The sequence below is a fragment of the Rhinoraja longicauda genome, chromosome 42 (assembly GCF_053455715.1).
Source record: "Rhinoraja longicauda isolate Sanriku21f chromosome 42, sRhiLon1.1, whole genome shotgun sequence".
Taxonomy (NCBI): Eukaryota; Metazoa; Chordata; class Chondrichthyes; order Rajiformes; family Arhynchobatidae; genus Rhinoraja; species Rhinoraja longicauda.
The window spans coordinates 8,916,476-8,939,304 of NC_135994.1; the positions used below are offsets into that span (position 1 = coordinate 8,916,476).

Sequence of the window (22,829 nt, forward strand, 5' to 3'; positions counted from 1 at the left end):
GAAACGTCACCTATCCATGTTCTCCACAGATGCTGCCTGACCCGCTGAGTTACTCCAGCATTTTGTGTCTACTTTCGGTTTAAACCAGCATCTGCAGTTTTTTTCCTGAGCGGGAATGGGGTGCTGATTTTGGATGATCAGCCATGATCATATTGGATGGCGGTGCTGGCTGGAAGGGCCGAGTGGCCTACCCCTGCACCTCTGTGTTTCTATGTTACACATTCCCTCAGGAGCTGCAGGCAGGGAGGGTGTTGTGAAGTTCAGAAAGAACGTTGGCCTCTTGACGACACCCTCTTCGAAAACTGCATCAAAACCTGATTTTCGGGCTGGATCGCATTCCTGCAGGGCAGCTGCACTGCTGCACGGTTGCAATGCCTCTGTCAGGTGCCCCAAGCAAGTGGATCAATGCCTGCCCTGCGAAGCTGGGGCAAAACACAAGGAGCTGGTGTGGCAGTGTGGCCTGGGGCACGGTGTGGTGCTGACTGCTGGAGGGCCGCGAGTGACGCCCTTACGAAAGGGCAGAGCAGGCCGAGGAACCCAGGCTGTATCAAGAGATGACAGCCTTCCTTCATCAGCACCGAGATCAGAACCCCCCCCCCCCCTGCTAGACAATAGACAATGGGTGCAGGAGGAGGCCATTCGGCCCTTGGGCCAGCACCGCCATTCAATGTGATCATGCTCAATCAGTACCCCGTTCTGTACTGTATATAGCGAAGGTATTTATTCACAAAATGCTGGAGTAACTCAGCAGGTCAGGCAGCATCTCAGGAGAGAAGGAATGGGTGACGTTTCGGGTCGAGACCCTTCTTCAGACTGAAGAAGATTCAGACAGACTCAGACTATCATTAAGAGCTCTATCTAGCTCTCTCTTGAAAGCATCCAGTGAATTGGCCTCCACTGCCTTCTGAGGCAGAGAATTCCACAGATTCACAACTCTCTGGGTGAAAAAGTTTTTCCTCATCTCCGTTCTGAATGGCCGACGCTAATGGCCTACTAGAAACATAGAAACCTAGAAAAATGGACAATAGGCGCAGGAGGAGGCCACTCGGCCCTTCGAGCCAGCACCACCATTCATTGTGATCATGGTTGATCATCCACAATCAATAACCCGTGCCTGCCTTCTCCCCATATCCCTTGATTCCGCTAGCCCCTAGAGCTCTATCTAACTCTCTCTTAAATCCATCCAGTGATTTGGCCTCCACTGCCCTCTGTGGCAGAGAATTCCACAAATTCACAACTCTCTGGGTGAAAAAGTTCCTTCTCACCTCAGTTGTAAATGGCCTCCCCTCTACTCTGCCGTGATGTTACACAGAACCTCCCGCGTGTGGCACGGTGGCGCAGCGGGCTATCTCTCCGCGCTGTATCGCTGACGCGTGCCTTGACTGCTTGCTCCACGAGGGTCGGGATTTGTGGCCTGCGGCCCTCAGCTCCTTGGCCTCAGGACCATTCCAGTCTACTGCTGATCTCTGCCTTCTCTCTGTTTTACTGCATCAAGGAGGTCCCCATCCACGTTTCCTCCTACCCTCGGGAGCACGGTGGCTTAGCGGTAGAGCTGCTGCCTCACAGCGCCAGAGACCCGGGTTCCATCCTGACCATGGGCGCTGTCTGTGCGGAGTTTGCACGTTCTCCCCGTGACCTGCGTGGGTTTTCCCTGAGATCTTCACTTTCCTCCCACACTCCAACGACATGCAGGTTTGTAGATCAAGTGGCTTGGTGTAAGTGTAAATTGTCCCTGGTGTGTGTAGGGTTGTGTTAGTGTGCGGGGATCGCTGGTCGGCGCGGCCTCCGTGGGCCGAAGGTTGTATCTCTAAACTAGGGGAGTGGGCCACGGGATTTGCCGCCCTTGCAGGGTTCCCCAGAGTGCAGACACTCCGAGACTGTGCTCATCCATACAGAGATCCCCTGGCATCGTCCTGCCAGGATCACTGGATCCGCTCTGGCGGCTCACCGACACCTCCATGCAAAATGAACAATGGGCTCTGTCCATCACCGACCTGTCCCCGGCCCTCTGATCCTCTGGATGCACTCTTCCATTCCTCTCCCATTGTTGTAACACCCGCCCATGCAGTGTCAACACTACCCTGGAGCTGGAAGAGTGCAGCTGGCCCTGTTGAGTTTAATTTAGTTTAGGAAAATAAATGCAGATGCTGGTTCAAATCAAAGGTAGACACAAAAAGCTGGAGTAACTCAGCGGGTCAGGCAGCATCTGTGGAGAACACGGATAGGTGACGTTTCACAGAGTGCTGGAGTAACTCAGCGGGTCAGGCAGCATCTGTGGAGAACATGGATAGGTGACGTTTCACAGAGTGCTGGAGTAACTCAGTGGGTCAGGCAGCATCTCAGGAGAGATTAGTTTAGTTTAGAGACACAGCGCGGAAACAGGCCCTTCGGCTCACCGAGTCCACGCCGACCAGCGATCCCCGCACACTCACACCATCCTACACACACTAGGGCCAATTCACAATTAGCATGCAGGTACAGCAGGCAGTGAAGAAAGCTAATGGCATGTTGGCCTTTATGACAAGAGGAGTTGAGTATAGGAGCAAAGAGCAACAAGAATCCCGTGTCCCACTCCCCCGCTTAGTTAGGACCTAGCGCTAGCACAGCTGCACTCGGCCATCAGCAAGCAGCAGGATGCCCACCCCAACGGTGCCTTCATTGTAGCCGGGGACTTTAATCAGGTCGACCTATGAGCCGCGCTCTGCAAATTCCACCAGCACGTGCAGTGCCCTACCAGGGGCTCAAACAATAGACAATAGGTGCTGGAGGAGGCCATTCGGCCCTTCGAGCCAGCACCGCCATTCAATGTGATCATGGCTGATCATTCTCAATCAGTACCCCGTTCCTGCCTTCTCCCCATACCCCCTGACTCCGCTATCCTTAAGAGCTCTATCTAGCTCTCTCTTGAATGCATTCAGTGAATTGGCCTCCACTGCCCTCTGAGGCAGAGAATTCCACAGATTCACAACTCTCTGACTGAAAAAGGTTTTCCTCATCTCAGTTCTAAATGGCCTACCCCTTATTCTTAAACTGTGGCCCCTGGTTCTGGACTCCCCCAACATTGGGAACATGTTTCCTGTCTCTAACGTGTCCAACCCCTTAATAATCTTATACGTTTCGATAAGATCTCCTCTCACCCTTCTAAATTCCAGTGTATACAAGCCCAGTCGCTCCAGTCTTTCAACATACGACAGTCCCGCCATTCCGGGAATTAACTTAGTGAACCTACGCTGCACGCCCTCAATAGCAAGAATATCCTTCCTCAAATTTGGAGACCAAAACTGCACACAGTACTCCAGGTGTGCCGGTACTCAGGGTGATAGTGTTCTACGTGACGTCTCTTTGAGAGCTGGCAGCCTGCTGGTCTGCATGCTGGGAAGTTCAACAACTTGCAGCACATCTCCCTGGAAGGTTTGCAGAGGGGAATGACCAGGGTGTTGCCAGGACCCGAGGGCCTGAGCTACGGGGCCTGAGCTACGGGGCCTGAGCTACTGGGCCTGAGCTACGGGGCCTGAGCTAGGGGGCCTGAGCTACGGGGCCTGAGCTACGGGGCCTGAGCTACGGGGCCTGAGCTACGGGGCCTGAGCTACGGGGCCTGAGCTACGGGGCCTGAGAGGCTGGGCAAGCCGAGACGTGGAGGGCAGAAAGATCAGCGGGGAATAGATCGGGTAGATGCACAGTCTTTTACCCAAGGCAATCGAGGACCAGAGGACATAGGTTTAAGGTGAGGGGGAGAAGATTTAATAGGTACCTGAGGGGAGGTAGTTGAGGCAGGTACTGTAACAGTACTTAAAAGACATTTGGACAAGTACATGGATAGGAAAGGTTTAGAGGGATATGGGCTAGGCAAAAGGAAACAGGCTCTTCGGCCCACCGAGTCCGTGCCGACCATCGATCACCCCGTACACTAGCACTATCCCACACACACTAGGGACAATTTACAATCTTTACCGAAGTCAATTAACCTACAAACCTGTACGTCTTTGGAGTGTGGGAGGAAACCAGAGCACCCGGAGAAAACCCACGCAGGTCACGGGGAGAACGTGCAAACTCCGTACAGACAGCGTCCGTGGTCAGGATGGAACCCGGGTCTCTGGCTCCTTGAGGCAGCAACTCTACCGCTGCGCCACCGTGCAAGGAGCAGAGTGGTGAATGAATGCAGGATGATGTGCAGAGCATAGATTACAATCAGATTGACTCTGAGTGGCGGGCACGGCTTGACGGGCCGAATGGCCTACTCCTCTGGCTCCTGACATGCACCAGCAGTTGGAGCTTCTGTCGACTCGGTTTGGAACCCAGCCTTCAAATCAATGATGTTTTACAACACAAACACATGCACTCTTTGACATTCTGTCGGCCTGTACAACACATGAGCAAAAATCTGCTGCTGAATTCAGTTTGCATTGCACACTCCCACCAGCAGGAGTGCCGTGCTTCACCGTAATGAGGTCAAAAGCAATAGGAGCAGAGTTCGGCCATTCGGCCTATCAAGTCATGTTGGTCACAGTGCCAGAGGAGTGAACTTTGAAATCATCGGCGAGACCAAACGTAGACTCGGCGACCGTTTTGCTCAACATTTTGACTCCCCCTCCCCCGCCCACACTGGCAATAGACAATAGACAGTGGACAATGGGTGCAGGAGTAGGCCATTCGGCCCTTCGCGCCAGCACCGCCATTCACCGTGATCACGGCTGATCATCCACAATCAGTACCCCGTTCCTGCCCTCTCCCCATATCCCTTGACTCCGCTATCTTTAAGAGCTCTCTGACCTTTCTGTCCTGGGCCTCCTCCACTGTCAGAGTGAGGTTAGATGCAAACTGGAGGAACAGCACCTCATCTTCCGCTTGGGCAGCTCACACCCCAGCAGTACGAACATTAAAAGCTCCAATTTCAGGTAAAACCCTGCGTCCCTCTACCTCCGATCCACACGGTCTCTCACGCACACCCTCCTCCCCGTCTCCCAGCTCCTCTCTCCCCCTCCACCTCCTCCTTCCGCCCATTGCCCACCCCTCCCCCCTCCAGGCCTGCGATCTCCCCCACCATTAACCTTCTCCCCACCATCCTTCCCTCTGCGTCCACAGTTCACTCCCCATCTTCCTTCCTGAGCAGATTCCAACATTCCCTTTTGTCAGAAGGTCGCACGTGATAGGAGCAGAATTAGGCCATTCGGCCCATCGAGTCCACTCCGCCATTCAATCACGGCTGATCGATCTCTCCCTCTCAACCCCATTCTCCTGCCTTCCCCCCATAATCCATAACACACTTACTAATCAAGAATCTATCTATCTCTGCCTTAAATATATCCACTAACTTGGTCTCCACAATGAATCCCACAGATTCACCACCCTCTGACTAAAGAAATTCCCCCTCATCTCCTTCCTGAAGGAACGTCCTTTAATTCTGAGGCTGTCTCTGCCCTCTGGTCCTAGACTCTCCCACTAGTGGAAACATCCTCTCCACATCCACTCTATCCAGGCCTTTCATCTCCACTCATCGCCTCCAGCCTGAGTCTCTATCTGCCCCCTTCTCTCCCCCACCCGACTCATCTGCTAATGAATCCCGCTACCCTGCATCCACCCATCACTTGCCAGCCCTTGTCCCCACCCCTTCCCCTCACCTCTATCTCCCATCTACCTCCCCTCGACTCCATTCTCAAGAGAGGGCCCCGACCCGACCATTCTGGACTCCAGAACCAGGGGCCACAGTTTAAGAACAAGGGGTCGGCCATTTTGGACTGAGATGAGGAAAAGCCTTTTCACCCAGAGAGCTGTGAATCTGTGGAATTCTCTGCCACAGAAGGCAGTGGAGGCCAGTTCACTGGGTGCTTTCAAGAGAGAGTTAGATATACTGTAGCTCTTGGGGCTAACGGAATCAAGGGATATGGGGAGAAAGCAGGAACGGGGTACTGATTGTGGATGATCAGCCATGATCACATTGAATGATGCGTCGAAGGGCCGATTGGCCACCTCCTGCACCTTTTGTCTATGTTTCAATGTTTCCATGACCCGCAATGTCACCTGTCCATCTCCCTCCACAGATGCTGCCCGACCTGCTGAGTCCCTCCAGCACTTTGTGTTCTGCTCGACGCTGTAAGGGGTTGTGAATCTGAGCCCATGACTTGAGCGGCAATGGCGGACGGCACTTGCATTTCCCTGCAGTTCAGTGCGGGACACAAAGTGTGTCCAGAAATATGCCTGTAATTTGTTCCTCGGGGCTTAAAAACAACTGCCAACCTGCCCCAAAGCTCTGGGTGGAGCTGGCAATGTCATTTTGTTTTCACAAATAGCAAGGTGCACTTTTACAAAGGAAAACCTCGACACAGGGTGCAAAGTTTGATTTGCAGAACAAACAACCACAGTGTGAGGGGCCGAGGCAACGCAGGTTTGTCCGGCTGTGTTGAGTTGTCCGACGGCCCGACCGAGCCAGTGATCGCGCGCAGGGCGCCAGAGACGGGAGCATTTGACTGCGGGCAAAAGGCACGCTGCCTTGCGCGAGCGCATCGCTCGATGCAGTTAGCGGCTGGGCCCCGCGCCGAGGGCAGCGTCGCCCGCGAGACCATTTGCGCGGAAATAGCGCGTCGCAGCGTGCGGGCTGGCGGGCAGCGAAAGCTCACAACCATTCAGCGAGCCGCAACTCACAAACATTCAGTTTTAGTTCATTGTCACATGTACAGTGAAACGTGTACAGTGAAAAGCTTTTGTTGCGTGCTAAACAGTCAGCGGAAAGACAATACATGATTACAATCGATCCATTCACAGTGTACAGATACATGATAAGGGAATAACGTTCAGTGCAAGGTAAAGCCAGCAAAGTCCGATCAACGATAGTCCGTGGGTCTCCAATGAGGTAGATAGTAGTTCAGCACTGCTCTCTGGTTGTGGTGGGATGGTTCAGTTGCCTGATAACAGCCGGGAAGAAACTGTCCCTGAATCTGGAGGTGTGCGTTTTCACACTTCTGTACCTCTTGCCCGATGGGAGAGGGGAGAAGAGGGAGAGGCCGGGGTGAGACTGGTCCTTGATTATGCTGCTGGCCTTGCCGAGGCAGCGTGAGGTGTAGATGGAGTCAGTGGAAGGGAGGTTGGTTTGTGTGATGGTCTGGGCTGCTGGCCTTGCCGAGGCAGCGTGAGGTGTAGATGGAGTCGGTGGAAGGGAGGTTGGTTTGTGTGATGGTCTGGGCTGCTGGCCTTGCCGAGGCAGCGTGAGGTGTAGATGGAGTCGGTGGAAGGGAGGTTGGTTTGTGTGATGGTCTGGGCTGCTGGCCTTGCCGAGGCAGCGTGAGGTGTAGATGGAGTCAGTGGAAGGGAGGTTGGTTTGTGTGATGGTCTGGGCTGCTGGCCTTGCCGAGGCAGCGTGAGGTGTAGATGGAGTCAGTGGAAGGGAGGTTGGTTTGTGTGATGGTCTGGGCTGCTGGCCTTGCCGAAGGGCCTGTTTCCGCGCTGTATCTCAAAACTAAACTAAATTAAACTCAACGGGTCAGGCAGTAACACTGGACAAAAAGGATAGGTGACATTTCGGGTCGGGTCACTTCTTTTGATACGAATTACCATTACTCTTTACATTTGGAATCATTGCTAAACTTCAATCTAAAACACCCCAGTTCTGTCCCTGGGGCCCAGTCTCCACGTCCCTTTCACGTCCCACGTTCTATCAAATCACTGTTCACTTTCTCAATTCCAGGGAACACAACTCTCGTTTGTAGATGGACACAAAATGTTGGAGTAACTCAGGCAGCATCTCTGGAGGGAAGGAATGGGTGACGTTTCGGGTCGAGACCCTTCTTCGGTCTGTGATCCCCGCCCATTCCTTCTCTCCGGAGATGCTGCCTGACCCGCTGAGTTACTCCAGCACTCTGTGAAACGTCGCCTATCCATGTTCTCCACAGATGCTGCCTGACCCGCTGAGTTACTCCAGCACTCTGTGAAACGTCACCTATCCATGTTCTCCACAGATGCTGCCTGACCCGCTGAGTTACTCCAGCACTCTGTGAAACGTCACCTATCCATGTTCTCCACAGATGCTGCCTGACCCGCTGAGTTACTCCAGCACTCTGAAACGTCACCTATCCATGTTCTCCACAGATGCTGCCTGACCCGCTGAGTAACTCCAGCACTCTGTGAAACGTCACCTATCCATGTTCTCCACAGATGCTGCCTGACCCGCTGAGTTACTCCAGCACTCTGTGAAACGTCACCTATCCATGTTCTCCAGAGATGCTGCCTGACCCGCTGAGTTACTCCAGCACTCTGTGAAACGTCACCTATCCATGTTCTCCACAGATGCTGCCTGACCCGCTGAGTTACTCCAGCACTCTGTGAAACGTCACCTATCCATGTTCTGTACAGATGCTGCCTGACCCGTTGAGTTACTCCAGCATTTTGTGTCTATCTTCGGTTTAAACCAGCATCTGCAGTTCCTGCCTACACATCTAGTTTGTAGATTACAACTCCCTGTAGTTTAACCCTTGGGGGAGGGGGGGGGGGGGAAGAGAGGGACAGAGGAACTATCTAAAGTTGGAGAAGTCAATGTTCATACCGCTGGGCTGCAAGCTGCCCAAGCGAAATATGAGGTGCTGTTCCTCCAATTTGCGGTGGGCCTCACTATGGCACTGGAGGAGGCCCAGGACAGAAAGGTCAGACTGGGAGTGGGAGGGGGAGTTGAGGTGCTGAGCCACCGGGAGATCAGGTTGGTTAAGACGGACTGAGCGAAGGTGTTGAGCGAAACGATCGCTGAGCCTGCGCTTGGTCTCGCCGATGTAGAGAAGTTGACACCAGGAACAGCGGATACAATAGATGATGCTTTCAGGGCCCTCCGACTTTCTTGCCCACAATGCCCCAGTGTTGTCTAAGCAGTACCTGAGAGAGTCAGACCTTATCCTGAGGTCCTGTACTGCAGACGTTTAAATACAAGGGCCGGCGTGATATCAGCCTAAACGAGACCAAGTGCTGGAGTAACTCATCGTGTCAGGCAGCACACTGCTAGAGCTGCCGCCTTACAATGCCAGAGACACAGGTTCCATCCTGACTACGGCAGCTGTCTAGACAGAGTCTGGGCTTTCTCCCTGAGACCGCATTGGTTTTCTCAGGGGGCCCGTTCAAATGTTTTTTCCACCGTTGGGATAGTCCCTGCCTCAACTACCTCCTCTGGCAGCTCGTTCCATACACCCACCACCCTCTGTGTGAAAAAGGTTGCCCCTCAGATTCCTATGAAATCTTTCCTCCCTCACCTTAAACCTATGTCCTCTAGTTCTTGAAAGGCCTGTTCCTGAGCTGCACTGTTCTATGTTCCATGTTCTGGCCTCCCCCCATTAATGGAAACCTCTTCCACAAATGAACCCTATCAAATCTTCGCACAATCTTGCCAGCCTTTATCTGTTCACTGATCAGCCTTGAGTCTATCGTTCAAAGCCGCTCAACTTAGTATTTTGCCAAGACTAAAATCCGTAAACAGCCAATTAATAAGCTGCAGCTTGGTTTAGTTTGGAGATACAGCGCGGAAACAGGCCCTTCGGCCCACCGAGTCCGCGCCGACCAGCGATCCCCGCACACTAACACTATCCCACACACACTAGGGGCAATTTGCAATTATACCGAAGCCAATTAACCTACAAACCTGCACGTTTTTGGAGTGTGGGAGGAAACCAGAGCACCCGGAGAAAACCCACGCAGGTCCTCATCCACACATCTGCACACATTCCGGTGCGTGTACATATACATACATACATCCATGTACATATATACCCACATCAGTGCTGATCAGAACAGCCCAGTTTCCCTCTGCCAGGCTGACAACAGCAGGCACGACAGCTGAGCTGAAACACATCCTGTTTTACTAGCAATTTATACCATGGACACAATAAATATGGAGACTTTCCACTTTGGAGAGTCACAGAGTGATACAGCTTGGAAACAGGCCCTTCAGCCCAACTTGCCCACACCGGCCAACATGTCCCAGCTACACCCGTCCCACCTGCCCGCGTTTGGCCCATATTCCTCTAAACCTGTCCTATCCATGTACCTGTCTAACTGGGATAGTCCCAGATTCAACTCTCCCCTCTGGCAGCTCGTTCCATACACCCACCAAAAGTTACCCCTCAGATTCCTATTAAATCTTTTCCCCTTCACTTTAAGCCTGTGTCCTCTGGTCCTCGATTCCCCTACTCTGGGCAAGAGACTCTGTGCATCTACCCGATCTATTCCTCTCATGATTTTGTACACCTCTATAAGATCACCCCTCATCCTCCTGCGCTCCAAGGAATAGAGTCCCAGCCTGCTCAACCTCTCCCTGTAGCTCACACCCTCTAGTCCTGGCAACATCCTCGTAAATCTTCTCTGTACCCTTTCCAGATTGACAACATCTTGGATTTGGATGATGGAATTAGAAGTAACACTAGCAAGTTCGCGGATGACGCAAAGCTGGGTGGCAGTGTGAACTGCTAGATGCAGGGAAAATTTTCCCAATGTTGGGCGAGTCCAGAACCAGGGGCCACAGTCTTAGAATAAAGGGGAGGCCATTTAAAACTGAGGTGAGAAGGAGCTTTTTCATCCAGAGAGTTGTGAATTTGTGGAATTCTCTGCCACAGAGGGCAGTGGAGGCCAAATCACTGGATGGATTTATGAGAGAGTTAGATAGAGCTAGTGGAATCAAGGGATATGGGGAGAAGGCAGGCACGGGTTACTGATTGGGGACGATCAGCCGTGATCACAGTGAATGGCGGTGCTGGCTCGAAGGGCCGAATGGCCTCCTCCTGCACCTATTTTCTACGTTTCTACGTTTCTATCTTTCCTCTAACACGGTGCCCAGAACTGAACACAATATTCTAAATGCGGTCTCGCCAACGTCTTGCACAACTGCAACGTGACCTCCCAACTTCTATATTGTAATTGGAAGTGAGGGGAACTGGCAGACAGGTGCATGGAGATGCAGGGAATAGAGGGATATGGATCACGTGCAGGCAGGGGAGATGAGTTTACACCAGCATGGGCATGTGGGCCGAAGGGCCTGTTCCTGTGCTGCCCTGTCATAGAAACATAGAAAATAGGTGCAGGAGTAGGCCATTCGGCCCTTCGAGCCTGTACGCACCGCCATTCAATATGATCATGGCTGATCATCCAGCTCTGTAACCTGTACCTGCCTTCTCTCCATACCCCCTGATCCCTTTAGCCACAAGGGCCACATCTAACTCCCTCTTAAATATAGCCAATGATCTGGCCTCAACTACCTTCTGTGGCAGAGAATTCCACAGACTCACCACTCTCTGTGTGAAGAAATGTTTTCTCATCTCGGTCCTAAAGGACTTCCCCCTTATCCTTAAGCTGTGACCCCTTGTTCTGGACTTCCCCAACATCGGGAACAATCTTCCCTCATCTAGCCTCTCCAACCCCTTAAGAATTTTATATGTTTCTATAAGATCCCCCCTCAGTCTTCTAAATTCCAGCGAGTACAAGCCTAGTCTATTGATTGAATAACACCTTTGTCCAAAATTGCTTTCTGTGTCATTTCAACATGCTGGACTGCTTCCTACAAACTGCGTCTTGCCTCTTTGAAAGCAGCTCCCAGGGATTCTGCACCACATCGGGTGTGTTCCCCTCAAAACCCCCTGCACTGGAGAGGTGAGAGCACAGAAATAGAAGCTTACAAATGGATTATTTTAAGGCTGAAATCTCGTGCAGCTGGCCGCATGGGATTGCACTGTGTTTTCACATTGTGGGCTCGGACTATATATACATGTATGTATATATACATGCGCTGGAATCTGTGCAGACGTGTGGATGGAAATAAATGCGCTTGTGTGTGAGTGTGGGTGGCCTTACATGGGCACGGGAGTCGCTGTGCATCTGGAGGCCGGTGCATGTGGAATATGGAAGCACATGTGGGGAGCTCGAAACCACGTCTCCAATCCACGCACCCGTCCAAATGACTTTTAAACCTTGTAGTAGGCCCTGCCTCAACTACCTTCCCCGGCAGCTCATTCCATACACCCACCACACTCTGTGGGTCTGTGTCTGCTGATCTTTACATGCGTTTTTGTATCTGTGTGCGTGTGTGTATGTGTGTGTGTGTGTGTGTGTGGGTGTGTCTGTGTGCTTCTGTGTGTGTATGTGTGTGTGTGTGTGTATGTCTATGTGTATCTGTGTGTGTGTGTGTCTACGTGTATCTGTGTGTGTGTGTGTCTACGTGTATCTGTGTGTGTGTGTCTATATGTATCTGTGTATGTGTCTATGTGTATCTGTGTGTGTGTGTGTGTGTGTGTGTGTGTGTGTGTGTGTGTGTGTGTGTGTGTGTGTGTGTGTGTGTCTATGCATATCTGTGTGTGTGTGTCTCTATGTATCTGTGTGTGTGTGTGTGTCAAGGTGTATATGTGTGTGTGTGTGTGTGTGTGTCTATGCATATCTGTGTGTGTGTGTGTCTCTATGTATCTGTGTGTGTGTGTGTGTGTGTGTGTGTGTCAAGTTGTATCTGTGTGTGTGTGTGTGTCTATGCATATCTGTGTGTGTGTGTGTCTCTATGTATCTGTGTGTGTGTGTGTGTGTGTGTGTGTCAAGTTGTATCTGTGTGTGTGTGTGTGTGTGTGTGTCTATGCATATCTGTGTGTGTGTGTGTGTCTCTATGCATATCTGTGTGTGTGTGTCTCTATGTGTGTGTGTGTGTGTGTGTCAAGGTGTATCTGTGTGTGTGTGTGTGTGTGTGTGTGTGTGTGTGTCTCTATGCATATCTGTGTGTGTGCGTGTCTCTATGTATCTGTGTGTGTGTGTCAAGGTGTATCTGTGTGTGTGTGTGTGTGTGTCAAGGTGTATCTGTGTGTGTGTGTGTGTGTCAAGGTGTATCTGTGTGTGTGTGTGTGTCTCTATGTATCTGTGTGTGTGTGTGTGTCAAGGTGTATCTGTGTGTGTGTGTGTGTGTCAAGGTGTATCTGTGTGTGTGTGTGTGTCTCTATGTATCTGTGTGTGTGTGTCAAGGTGTATCTGTGTGTGTGTGTGTGTGTCAAGGTGTATCTGTGTGTGTGTGTGTGTGTGTCTCTATGTATCTGTGTGTGTGTGTGTCAAGGTGTATCTGTGTGTGTGTCTCTATGTATCTGTGTGTGTGTGTGTGTGTCAAGGTGTATCTGTGTGTGTGTGTGTGTGTCAAGGTGTATCTGTGTGTGTGTGTGTGTGTGTCTCTATGTATCTGTGTGTGTGTGTGTGTGTCAAGGTGTATCTGTGTGCGTCTGTGTGTGTCTGTATGTGCATGTTGAAGCCAGAAGAAGGAATAAGGTCATAAGTCACAGGAGCAGAATTAGGCCATTCAGCCCATCAAGTCCACTCCACCATCCAATCATGGCTGATCTATCTCTCCCTCCTAACCCCATTCTCCTGCCTTCTCCCCATAACCCCTGACACCCTGGAGGTGAGAGGGGAGTAGTGGGTGTGAGTCACAGTGGGACGCAGGGGGTGGGGAGACATGGTCTGGGGGAAGGTCAGAGGGCGAGGGTTTTGTAGCTGCATAAAACTCTTCACAGATGCTGCCTGACCCGCTGTGTTACTCCAGGTCTTTGTGTCATTTCTTCTGTAAAGTAGCACCGACAGTTCCTTGTGTGTACAGAATACAGAGAGACGTGGAGCTCGGAAGGTTAGCATGCTGAAGCAGGGATAGGTTTATTGCATTCCACCTTGCTCGGGGTGACCACTCCTGGAGTCATGGGCAGCTTAGCTTCCTTGTACAAGGGAGGATTTCCTGCCTTCCAGGCAGCGCAGAGCAGATGAGCTGAAGATAGACACAGAGTGCTGGAGTAACTCAGCGGGTCAGGCAGCATCTGTGGAGAACATGGATAGGTGACGTTTCACAGAGTGCTGGAGTAACTCAGCGGGTCAGGCAGCATCTGTGGAGAACATGGATAGGTGACGTTTCACAGAGTGCTGGAGTAACTCAGCGGGTCAGGCAGCATCTGTGGAGAACATGGATAGGTGACGTTTCACAGAGTGCTGGAGTAACTCAGCGGGTCAGGCAGCATCTGTGGAGAACATGGATAGGTGACGTTTCACAGAGTGCTGGAGTAACTCAGCGGGTCAGGCAGCATCTGTGGAGAGAAGCAATCGGTGACGTTGCTTCACGTAAGTCAGGGGGAGAACGTGCAAACTCCGTACAGACAGCACCTGTGGTCGGGATGGAACCCGGGTCTCTGGCGCTGTGAGGCAGCAGCTCTACCCGCTGCACCACCATGGCACCCCTAAATGAGAAACAGCAGGACAGTGGATCTGCAATGATCAGATCAAATGGATGTTGGTGAATGGGTCAGCACAGATTGTAGACCCCCTCTCTCTCCCCCACTCCTGCAGGGCCTGGCCACACTGCAGCGACCTCCGGTACACTGGTCCTTCTCCCCTGCTCTAAACCCTTGGCTGCTTGGCCCACTTCCTGGCATTGCTTCTCAGCGCTGCCAGCAGTGGGCACACGTTGCCATGCCCTCCATGATGAACAGCCTGCCAGTTCACTCAATGGAGCCCACTCATGGAGTCACACAGCGTGGAAACAGGCCCTTCGGCCCAACTTGCCCATGCCCACCGACATGTCCCATCTACACCAGTCCCACCTTTACACTTGAGATACAGTATGGAACAGGCCCTTCGGCCCAGCTTGCCCATGCCCACCGACATGTCCCATCTACACCAGTCCCACCTTTACACTTTAGAGATACAGTATGGAACAGGCCCTTCGGCCCAACGGGTCCCTGCCGACCAGCGATCACCCCGTACACTAACACAACACCCCGTACACCTGCCTGTGTTTGGGCCATATCCCTCTACACCTATTCTATCCATGTACCTAACTAAAGGTTGTACTTTACTTTAGTGATACAGCGTGGAAACAAGCCCTTCGGCCCACCGAGTCCGCACCGACCAGCGATCACCCTGTACACCAATACTATCCGACACACACTAGGGACAATTTGCAGAAGCCATTTAACCTGCAAACCTGCAGGTCTTTGGAGTGTGGGAGGAAACCGGAGCACCCGGAGAAACCCCACGCAGGTCACGGGGAGAACGTGCAAACGTGGGTCTCCGGCGCTGTGAGGCAGCAACTCTACCGCTGCGCCACCGTGCCATTCCCTACTTTACTTACACTAGGACAACGTTACTTGTCAAGGGCATTTTGGGATGGGCAATAAATGGGCGGGCTTTAGTTTAGTCTCGGGATACAGCACGGAAACAGGCCCTTCGGCCGCACCGACCAGCGATCCCTGCACACTAACACTATCCTACACACACGAGGACCAATTTACAATCTTTACTGAAGCCAGTTAAACTGCACGTGTTTGGAGTGTGGGAGGAAACCGGAGCATCCGGAGAAAACCCACGTGGGTCACGGGGAGAACGTGCAAACTCCGTACAGACAGCACCCGTCGTGGGGATGGAACCCGGGTCTCTGGCGCCGTGAGGCGGCAACTCCACCGCTGCACCACTGCAGGCGCGAGGAGATGAACGAAACGGAGGGAGGGGTAAGCGGGGAATGGTGGTGGTGAAGTGACTGGCAGCTGGCACTGGGTTACAAGTGTGAGACTATGCCCTTACCTTGGCCATCTGGGCTTGTACCCCACTGGACTTCAGTGCAGAGACTGCCTTCTGTGCAGCGGCAGGACAGTCGAAATCCACAAACCCATAGCCTTGAAAAGAAATCCAACAGGGTCAATGCAGCATTAGACCTGCCCTGAGCACCAATCCCTGCCGTGACGCACACACTAACAAAGAGAGAGGGCGTGCCGCCCACGGCGGGGACCAGAAGCATTGGCGCGTGCCAGCCTCCGTGCCCCGGGAGGGAGAGGGCACAGCGCGGCACTTGGCCCCCTCTCCTGCTCACCCGCGAGGTGGCATTTGCGCCGGCAAAACCTTGGCTGGCATCCTGCCCGCTGCCCACATCCTTGGCAGTCGGAGATGCCCGTGGGGGGAGGGTGGGGGGGGGAGTGGAGGTGCCTCCCTTGGCGCCCCAGTCGGGCAAAAGCTCAGCGGTTTTAAGATAGGCCATCGCCGATGCCAAAGAGTTGCTTTTTCATCAACTGTGTGCCACCCGTGGTGGCATGGGCTCTCACGGAGGAACTCCGTTTGCTGGTTAGTGTGTCTCCAGTGAACAGCGGGCAAAGGCAGACGGAGGTGGCAGCTACGCCAGTCTTGCGGGCGAGGACGGGCCTGAGCTGAGACACCGTTGTGGGCCAGGCCAGGCAAGGGCCAATCCCAGTGAAGCCGGAGAAAAACGTGCTGGCGTGCAATGGCGGCAGAGAGCGGCATGGTGGTTGTCCAACCCCCACCCCTCCCCCGCCCCCCCCTCCCACCGCCATTCCCAAACCCAGCGGCGCTCGCTCACAACAACAACAACTTGCATTTACGTAGCGCTCTTAGCACCGCAGACGTCTCGCGACGGGGGCTTTACCTGCCAGCGTAATCAGAGCAAAACTGACGCCAAGCCTCGTGCCAACGACGTGGGAACCCAGCGCTCAGCCAGAGTGCGGGCAAAGAGGGAGGCAGAGTGCGGGGGCAAAGAGGCAATGAGGTTCACCACACACCAGCAATGCCATCTGCATCTTGCCCCCATCAATGGATGACAGCAAAATGGAACGTGCGCCATCCCAGCACCTCACTTCAGTTATGCTTTGGCCTTCCCAGTTCTCACACCAGTCTGACTGTCCCCGATTGCATTTTATCTCTGTTTGCTTTGCTGTTACATTCTCCCAGCTAACATTCATCTATTCTACATGTTCCTTGATCGACATCCCCTTTGTCTCATTTTCACACCTCACACATCCTTATCTCTGTGTCTCCCTCTCCCCTGATTCAGTCTGAAGACGGGTCTCGACACGAAACGTCACCCATTCCTTCTCTCCCGAGATGCTGCCTGTCCCGCTGCGTTACTCCAGCATTTTGTGTCTATCTTTAGTGTTGAACTTAGTCTGCACAGTCTGCCCACCTAACAGAATCCCACAGAGAGGTCGAGTTGATGCCTCACAGTTCCATCCTGACCTCGGGTGCTGTGTGTGTGTGTGTGTGTGTGTGTGTGTGTGTGTGTGTGTGTGTGTGTGTGTGTGTGTGTGTGTGTGTGTGCGCGCGTGTGTGTGCGTGCGTGCGTTCGTGTGCGTGTGTGCGCGTGTGTGTGTGTGTGCGTGTGCGTGTGTGTGTGGAGTTTGCACGTTCTCCCCGTGACCTGCGTGGGTTTTCTCCAGGTGCTCCGGTTTCCTCCCACATCCCAAAGGCGTGCGGGTTTGTGGGTTCACCTGCCCCTGTAAATTGCCCCCCAGTGTCGGGTGGTGGCTGTCAGAATCATGGAAGGGTGACGGGGGGTGGGAGCTGAGGGGGAGAATAAAATGAGATCAGTGTAAATGAGTGCTTGATGTTGGCATGGACTGGTTGGGCCGAAGGGCCTGTTTCTGTGCTGAGCCTCTCCTGTGAGATTGTGGGGAATGGGGATGGAGCCTGTTGAACATTAGAACCGAAGATAGACCCAAAATGCTGGAGTAACTCAGCGGGTCAGGCAGCATCTCTGGAGAGAAGGGATGGGTGACGTTTCGGGTCGAGACCCTTCTTCAGACTGAGAGTCAGGGGAGAGGGAAACGAGAGAGATAGACGGTGATGTGGAGAAATATAGAACAAATGAATGAAAGATGTGCAAAAAAGTAACGATGGTAAAGGAAACGGGCCGCTGTTAGCTGTTTGCTGGGTGAGAACGAGAAGCTGGTGCAACTTGGGTGGGGGAGGGATGGAGAGAGAGGGAATGCCGGGGCTCCTTGTAGTTAGAGAAATCAATATTCATACCGCTGGGCTGTAAGCTGCCCAAGCGAAATATCAGGTGCTGTTCCTCTGATTTGGACATTGAAACATTGGAACAGTTGAGATTAGCTTTGTTTAGTTTAGTTTAGAGATACAGCGTGGAAACAGGCCCTTCGGCCCACCGAGTCCGCGCCGACCAGCGATCCCCGCACACTAACACTATCCCACACACACTTTGCAATTTATACTTACACCAAGCCAATTCACCTACAAACCTGCACGCCTTAGGAGTGCGGGAGGAAACCGGAGCACCCGGAGAAAACCCACGCGGTCCACGGGGAGAACGTACAAACTCCGTACAGACAGCGCCCGTGGTCAGGATGGAACCCGGGTCTCTGGCGCTGTGAGGCAGCAACTCTACCGCTGCGCCACCGTGCTGGCCATTCTGCTGACATGCTGACCAAGATGCCAGAGGAGCCAGCTGAGGCAGACACAATAACATTTAAAAGACGCTTGGACAGGAACATGGATAGCAAAGGTTTAGAGGAATCGGGTCCAAACGTGGGCAGGTGGGACTAGTGCAGATGGGGCATGTTGGTCGGCATGGATGGAGTTGGGCCGAAGGGGCTGCTTTAATACTGTATCACTCTGTGACGTACTGAATAGTGAAAGACCTGGATAGAGTGGATGTGGAGAGGATGTTTCCACTAGTGGGAGAGTCTAGGACCAGAGGGCACAGCCTCAGAATTAAAGGACATTCCTTTAGGAAGGAGATGAGGAGGAATTTATTCAGCCAGAGGGTGGTGAATCTGTGGGATTCATTGCCACAGACGGCTGTGGAGGCCAAGTCAGTGGGTATTTTTCAGGCAGAGATAGATAGATTCTTGATTAGTGCGGGTGTCAGGGGTTATGGGGAGAAGGCAGGAGAATGGGGTTAGGAGGGAGAGATAGATCAGCCATGATTGAATGGCGGAGTGGACTTGATGGGCCGAATGGCCTAATTTTGTTCCTATGACTTCTTGTCACATGCCCGGATAGTTTCTGCATGGGAGTGCTGATTGGAATGGCATTGGTTAGTCCATCTTCTTGCCCACTGGGACTTGCTTGCCACTACCGGTACACTCACTGATGGGCAAGAGTTAGGCTGCAGGCCTGGCAAGAAACCAGGGGCGGCACGGTGGTGCAGCGGTAGAGTTGCCGCCTCACAGCGCCAGAAACCCCGGTTCCATCCCGACTACGGGTGCTGTCTGTGCGGAGTTTGCACGTTCTCCCCGTGACCTGCGTGGGTTTCTCCAGGTGCTCCGGTTCCCTCCCACACTCCAAAGACGTGCAGGTTTGTAGGCTTATTGGCTCGTACATTGTCCCTGGTGTGTGCGGGGATCACTGGTCGGCACGGACTCGGTGGGCCGAAGGGCCTGTTTCCGTGCTGTATCACCAAACTAAAATAAACTAAAGATCTGCTGCCTTCCATGGCAGACAACAAGATAAAGCGAGTGGGAAGCGGAATATCCTAGCGGGAGGGATATCACAGATCATGCAAACTCCACACAGACAGCAGCTGAGGTCAGGACTGAACCTGGGTCTCCAGCAGTCTCTGTGAGCCAGCAGCTCTACCACTGTGCCACCCATTCATTTTACTGTAAATTGCCCTCTAGTGTGCAGGGGAGTGGATGAGAAAGTGGGATAACAGAGAACCCGTGTGAACGGGGGATCGCTGATCAGCCCGGACTCGCTGGGCCGAAGGGCCTGTGTCCATGCTGTAATTTAAAAAAAGACACAAAGTGTTGGGAGTAACTCAGCATCTGTGGAGAACATGGATAGGTGACGTTACGGGTCAGGTCCCTTCTTCAATCCCGACCCAAAACGTCACCTATCCATGTTCTCCACAGATGCTGCCTGACCCGCTGAGTTACTCCAGCACTCTGTGAAACGTCACCCATCCATGTTCTCCACAGATGCTGCCTGACCCGCTGAGTTACTCCAGCACTCTGTGAAACGTCACCTATCCATGTTCTCCACAGATGCTGCCTGACCCGCTGAGTTAATCCAGCACTCTGTGTCTATATTCATGATCCAGCATATACAGGTGCTTGTTTCTAATACTAAAGTTGCACAGTGTGGAAACAGGCCATTCGGCCCTTCGTGTCCACGGGTGGTAGAGCTACTGCCTCACAGAGACCCCCAGTGACCCAGGTTCAATCCTGAGCTCAGGTGCTGTCTGCGTGGAGTTTGCATGTTCCGTGACATTCCCTGCCACTGGGGTAATCTGCTTCCCGCTACCTTCATCGTGTCCGATGCTGATCTCATTTTATTCCTCCCACATTCCCATCAACGTTCCCCCAGATTCTACCCCTCAACCTGCGCACTGGGGGTCGATTTACAGAGGGGCCGATTAACCCACAAACCTGCACGTCTTTGGAGTGTGGGAGGAAACCGGAGCACCCGGAGAAAACCCACGCAGGTCACGGGGAGAACGTACAAACTCCGTACAGACAGCACCCGCGGTCAGGATGGAACTCGGGTCCCTGGCGCCGTGAGGCAGCAACTCTACCGCTGCGCCACCGTGCCGGCCTGCTCTGGCCTGTACATGAAGTTTTAGGAGCACTTGATCCTTAGGTTGTTTTAATTGATCTTGCCCGCTTGCCCGAGCAGTCCTTCCTGTTGCCCTCACTGCCAACTCTACCATGGGCAGGCTCGGTGACTGTGGGCATGGCTTTATGTTAGGGTTGCCCACTCTGCCTCAACACAGTGCTGATAGCTTGACCCAGTAATCACCAACCAGAGGCGGCACGGTGCTGTCTGTACGGAGTTTGCACGTTCTCCCCGTGACCTGCGTGGGTTTTCTCCGATATCTTCGATTTCCTCCCACACTCCAAAGACGTGCAGGTTTGTAGGTTAATTGACTTCGATAAAAATGTACAATTGTCCCCTGTGTATTGGGTAGTGTTAGTGTACGGGGTGTGGATTCGGTGGGCCGAAGGGCCTGTTTCCGCACTGTAATTCTAAACAAAACTAAACGAAACTACTCCTAAGATCGCCACAAAATGCTGGAGTAACTCAGCGGGTCAGGCAGCATCTGTGGAGAACACGGATAGGTGACGTTTCACAGAGTGCTGGAGTAACTCAGCGGGTCAGGCAGCATCTGTGGAGAACACGGATAGGTGACGTTTCACAGAGTGCTGGAGTAACTCAGCGGGTCAGGCAGCATCTGTGGAGAACACGGATAGGTGACGTTTCACAGAGTGCTGGAGTAACTCAGCGGGTCAGGCAGCATCTGTGGAGAACACGGATAGGTGACGTTTAACAGAGTGCTGGAGTAACTCAGCGGGTCAGGCAGCATCTGTGGAGAACATGGATAGGTGACGTTTTGGATCGAGACCCTTCTTCAGACCAGTTGAGGCGGCTGGGACTCTATTTGCACAACTCCAAAATGGTGACAACAGCAGACAGAGAGAAAACCCCCCACTTTTGCATTAGTGGAGCTCCATGCATTGCTCTGTCAGGATGTGCCGCGCGCTGTTTGTTGCATGCCTCAAAGTGCAGTCAGTGTTGTCAAGCAGCAAACACTCATCTCAGCAGAGCAGCATCCCACACATGCGACTTCAAGCCAACATGCTGGTGGCAGCACAGAACCAACAACTGCAGGACGGCCGGGGCAGCTGCCTTGACATAGCGCCGCTGGATTACCAGCAGGATCGATTATTAGAGATGGTGGGGGAGAGCGTGAGAGGGAGGGGGGGGGGGAGAGAGACACAGGGGGAGAGAGGGAGGGGAGAGAGACAGAGGGGGGAGAGAGGGAGGGAGGGGGAGAGACAGAGGGAGTGGGAGAGACAGAGGGGGAGAGAGGGAGGGGGAGAGAGAGATGGAGGGGGAGAGAGAGATGGAGGGGGAGAGAGACAGGGAGGGGAGAGAGAGAGAGGGAGGGGAGAGACAGAGGGAGGGGGAGAGAGAGGGGGAGAGTGAGGGAGGGGAGAGACAGCAGGAGAGACAGAGGGAGGGGAAGAGAGGGAGGGGGAGAGTGAGAGAGAGGGAGGGGGAGAGAGAGAGGGAGGGGGAGAGAGAGAGGGAGAGAACAATGCTTTGTTACTGAGCAGCAGTGTTGCACCTGCATGGTGCTGCATGATATCATTGTGCACGGCTGTTATAATTGCGTTTGAGCGCAGGGTCATGGCGTTCCACTCTTCCTGAGGAAGGGAAGGGTTGACTCTCGGAGACGTCATGGCAATCCTGGCGCTGTTGCAAATGCCAACGGGTGACAGGCTGCAGGAGTTGCCCCGGGACCACTCTGGTGCCCCTTGGCTCACCGTCTACCACCGTGCCAAGACACCTCGCCGGACGGGCAGCCACGCCGTGAGGATACGCAGCGCCGCCGCTCAGCGTCTGCCGCTGCCCGACTTTGCACACAAAATGGCGGCACAGGGGCGAGCCTGCGCCGGAACGCACGGCGCCGCCGGACGCGGGCACCACCCCGTGCCTCGCGGCCCCCACATCAGCTGGCCAGCCCGTCAATGGGTGCCCGCCTGCTGCCAGCGTCCGCCATGGGCAGCCAGGCAATCCGCAAGAAGCCCTGAACTGGCTTGGCAGCAGCAACAACAACACGACAACAACAACAACAAGAACGACAACAACAACAACAACAACACAACAACAAGAACGACAACAACACAACAACAACAACAACAACACAAGATCCAACTTGTTACGGACTGAAAGGTGCCGACAGTGGCAGTCGGAGAGAAGCTCACACCGAACCAGAAGGGGCAGGTCATGTGGAGAGGCAGCGTTTGACAAGAGGTGGCAAGGGGCTTCCAGGAGGGGTATAGGGGGTCTTGGGCACTGGGCACTGACACTGGGTACATTCAGCCATTCAGCCCATCGAGTCTACTCCGCCATTCAATCATGGCTGATCTATCTCTCCCTCTTAACCCCATTCTCCTGCCTTCTCCCCACAACCCCTGACACCCGCACTAATCAACAATCTGTCAATCTCTGCCGTAAACGTATCCAGTGACCCGGCCTCCACAGCCTACCACAGCACTACCTGTGGCAGTACGCTCAGAGAGTTTTTAAGCCGTCTGGGTTGGTGCCATTTTCAAGTC

The 22,829-nt window shown here is 53.3% G+C and overlaps 1 protein-coding gene across 7 annotated transcripts in view; it reads right to left on the reverse strand.

The window, feature by feature from the left end:
• The window catches only part of rbms2b (RNA binding motif, single stranded interacting protein 2b), a 181,567-nt gene that overhangs the window by 29,177 nt on the left and 129,561 nt on the right, over positions 1-22,829 (reverse strand). For all 7 annotated transcript variants that reach the window (XM_078431557.1, XM_078431550.1, XM_078431554.1 and 4 more), the window contains exon 4: positions 15,547-15,638. In XM_078431557.1, the coding sequence (XP_078287683.1) occupies positions 15,547-15,638 (92 nt within the window). The remainder of the gene's footprint in view (positions 1-15,546; positions 15,639-22,829) is intronic.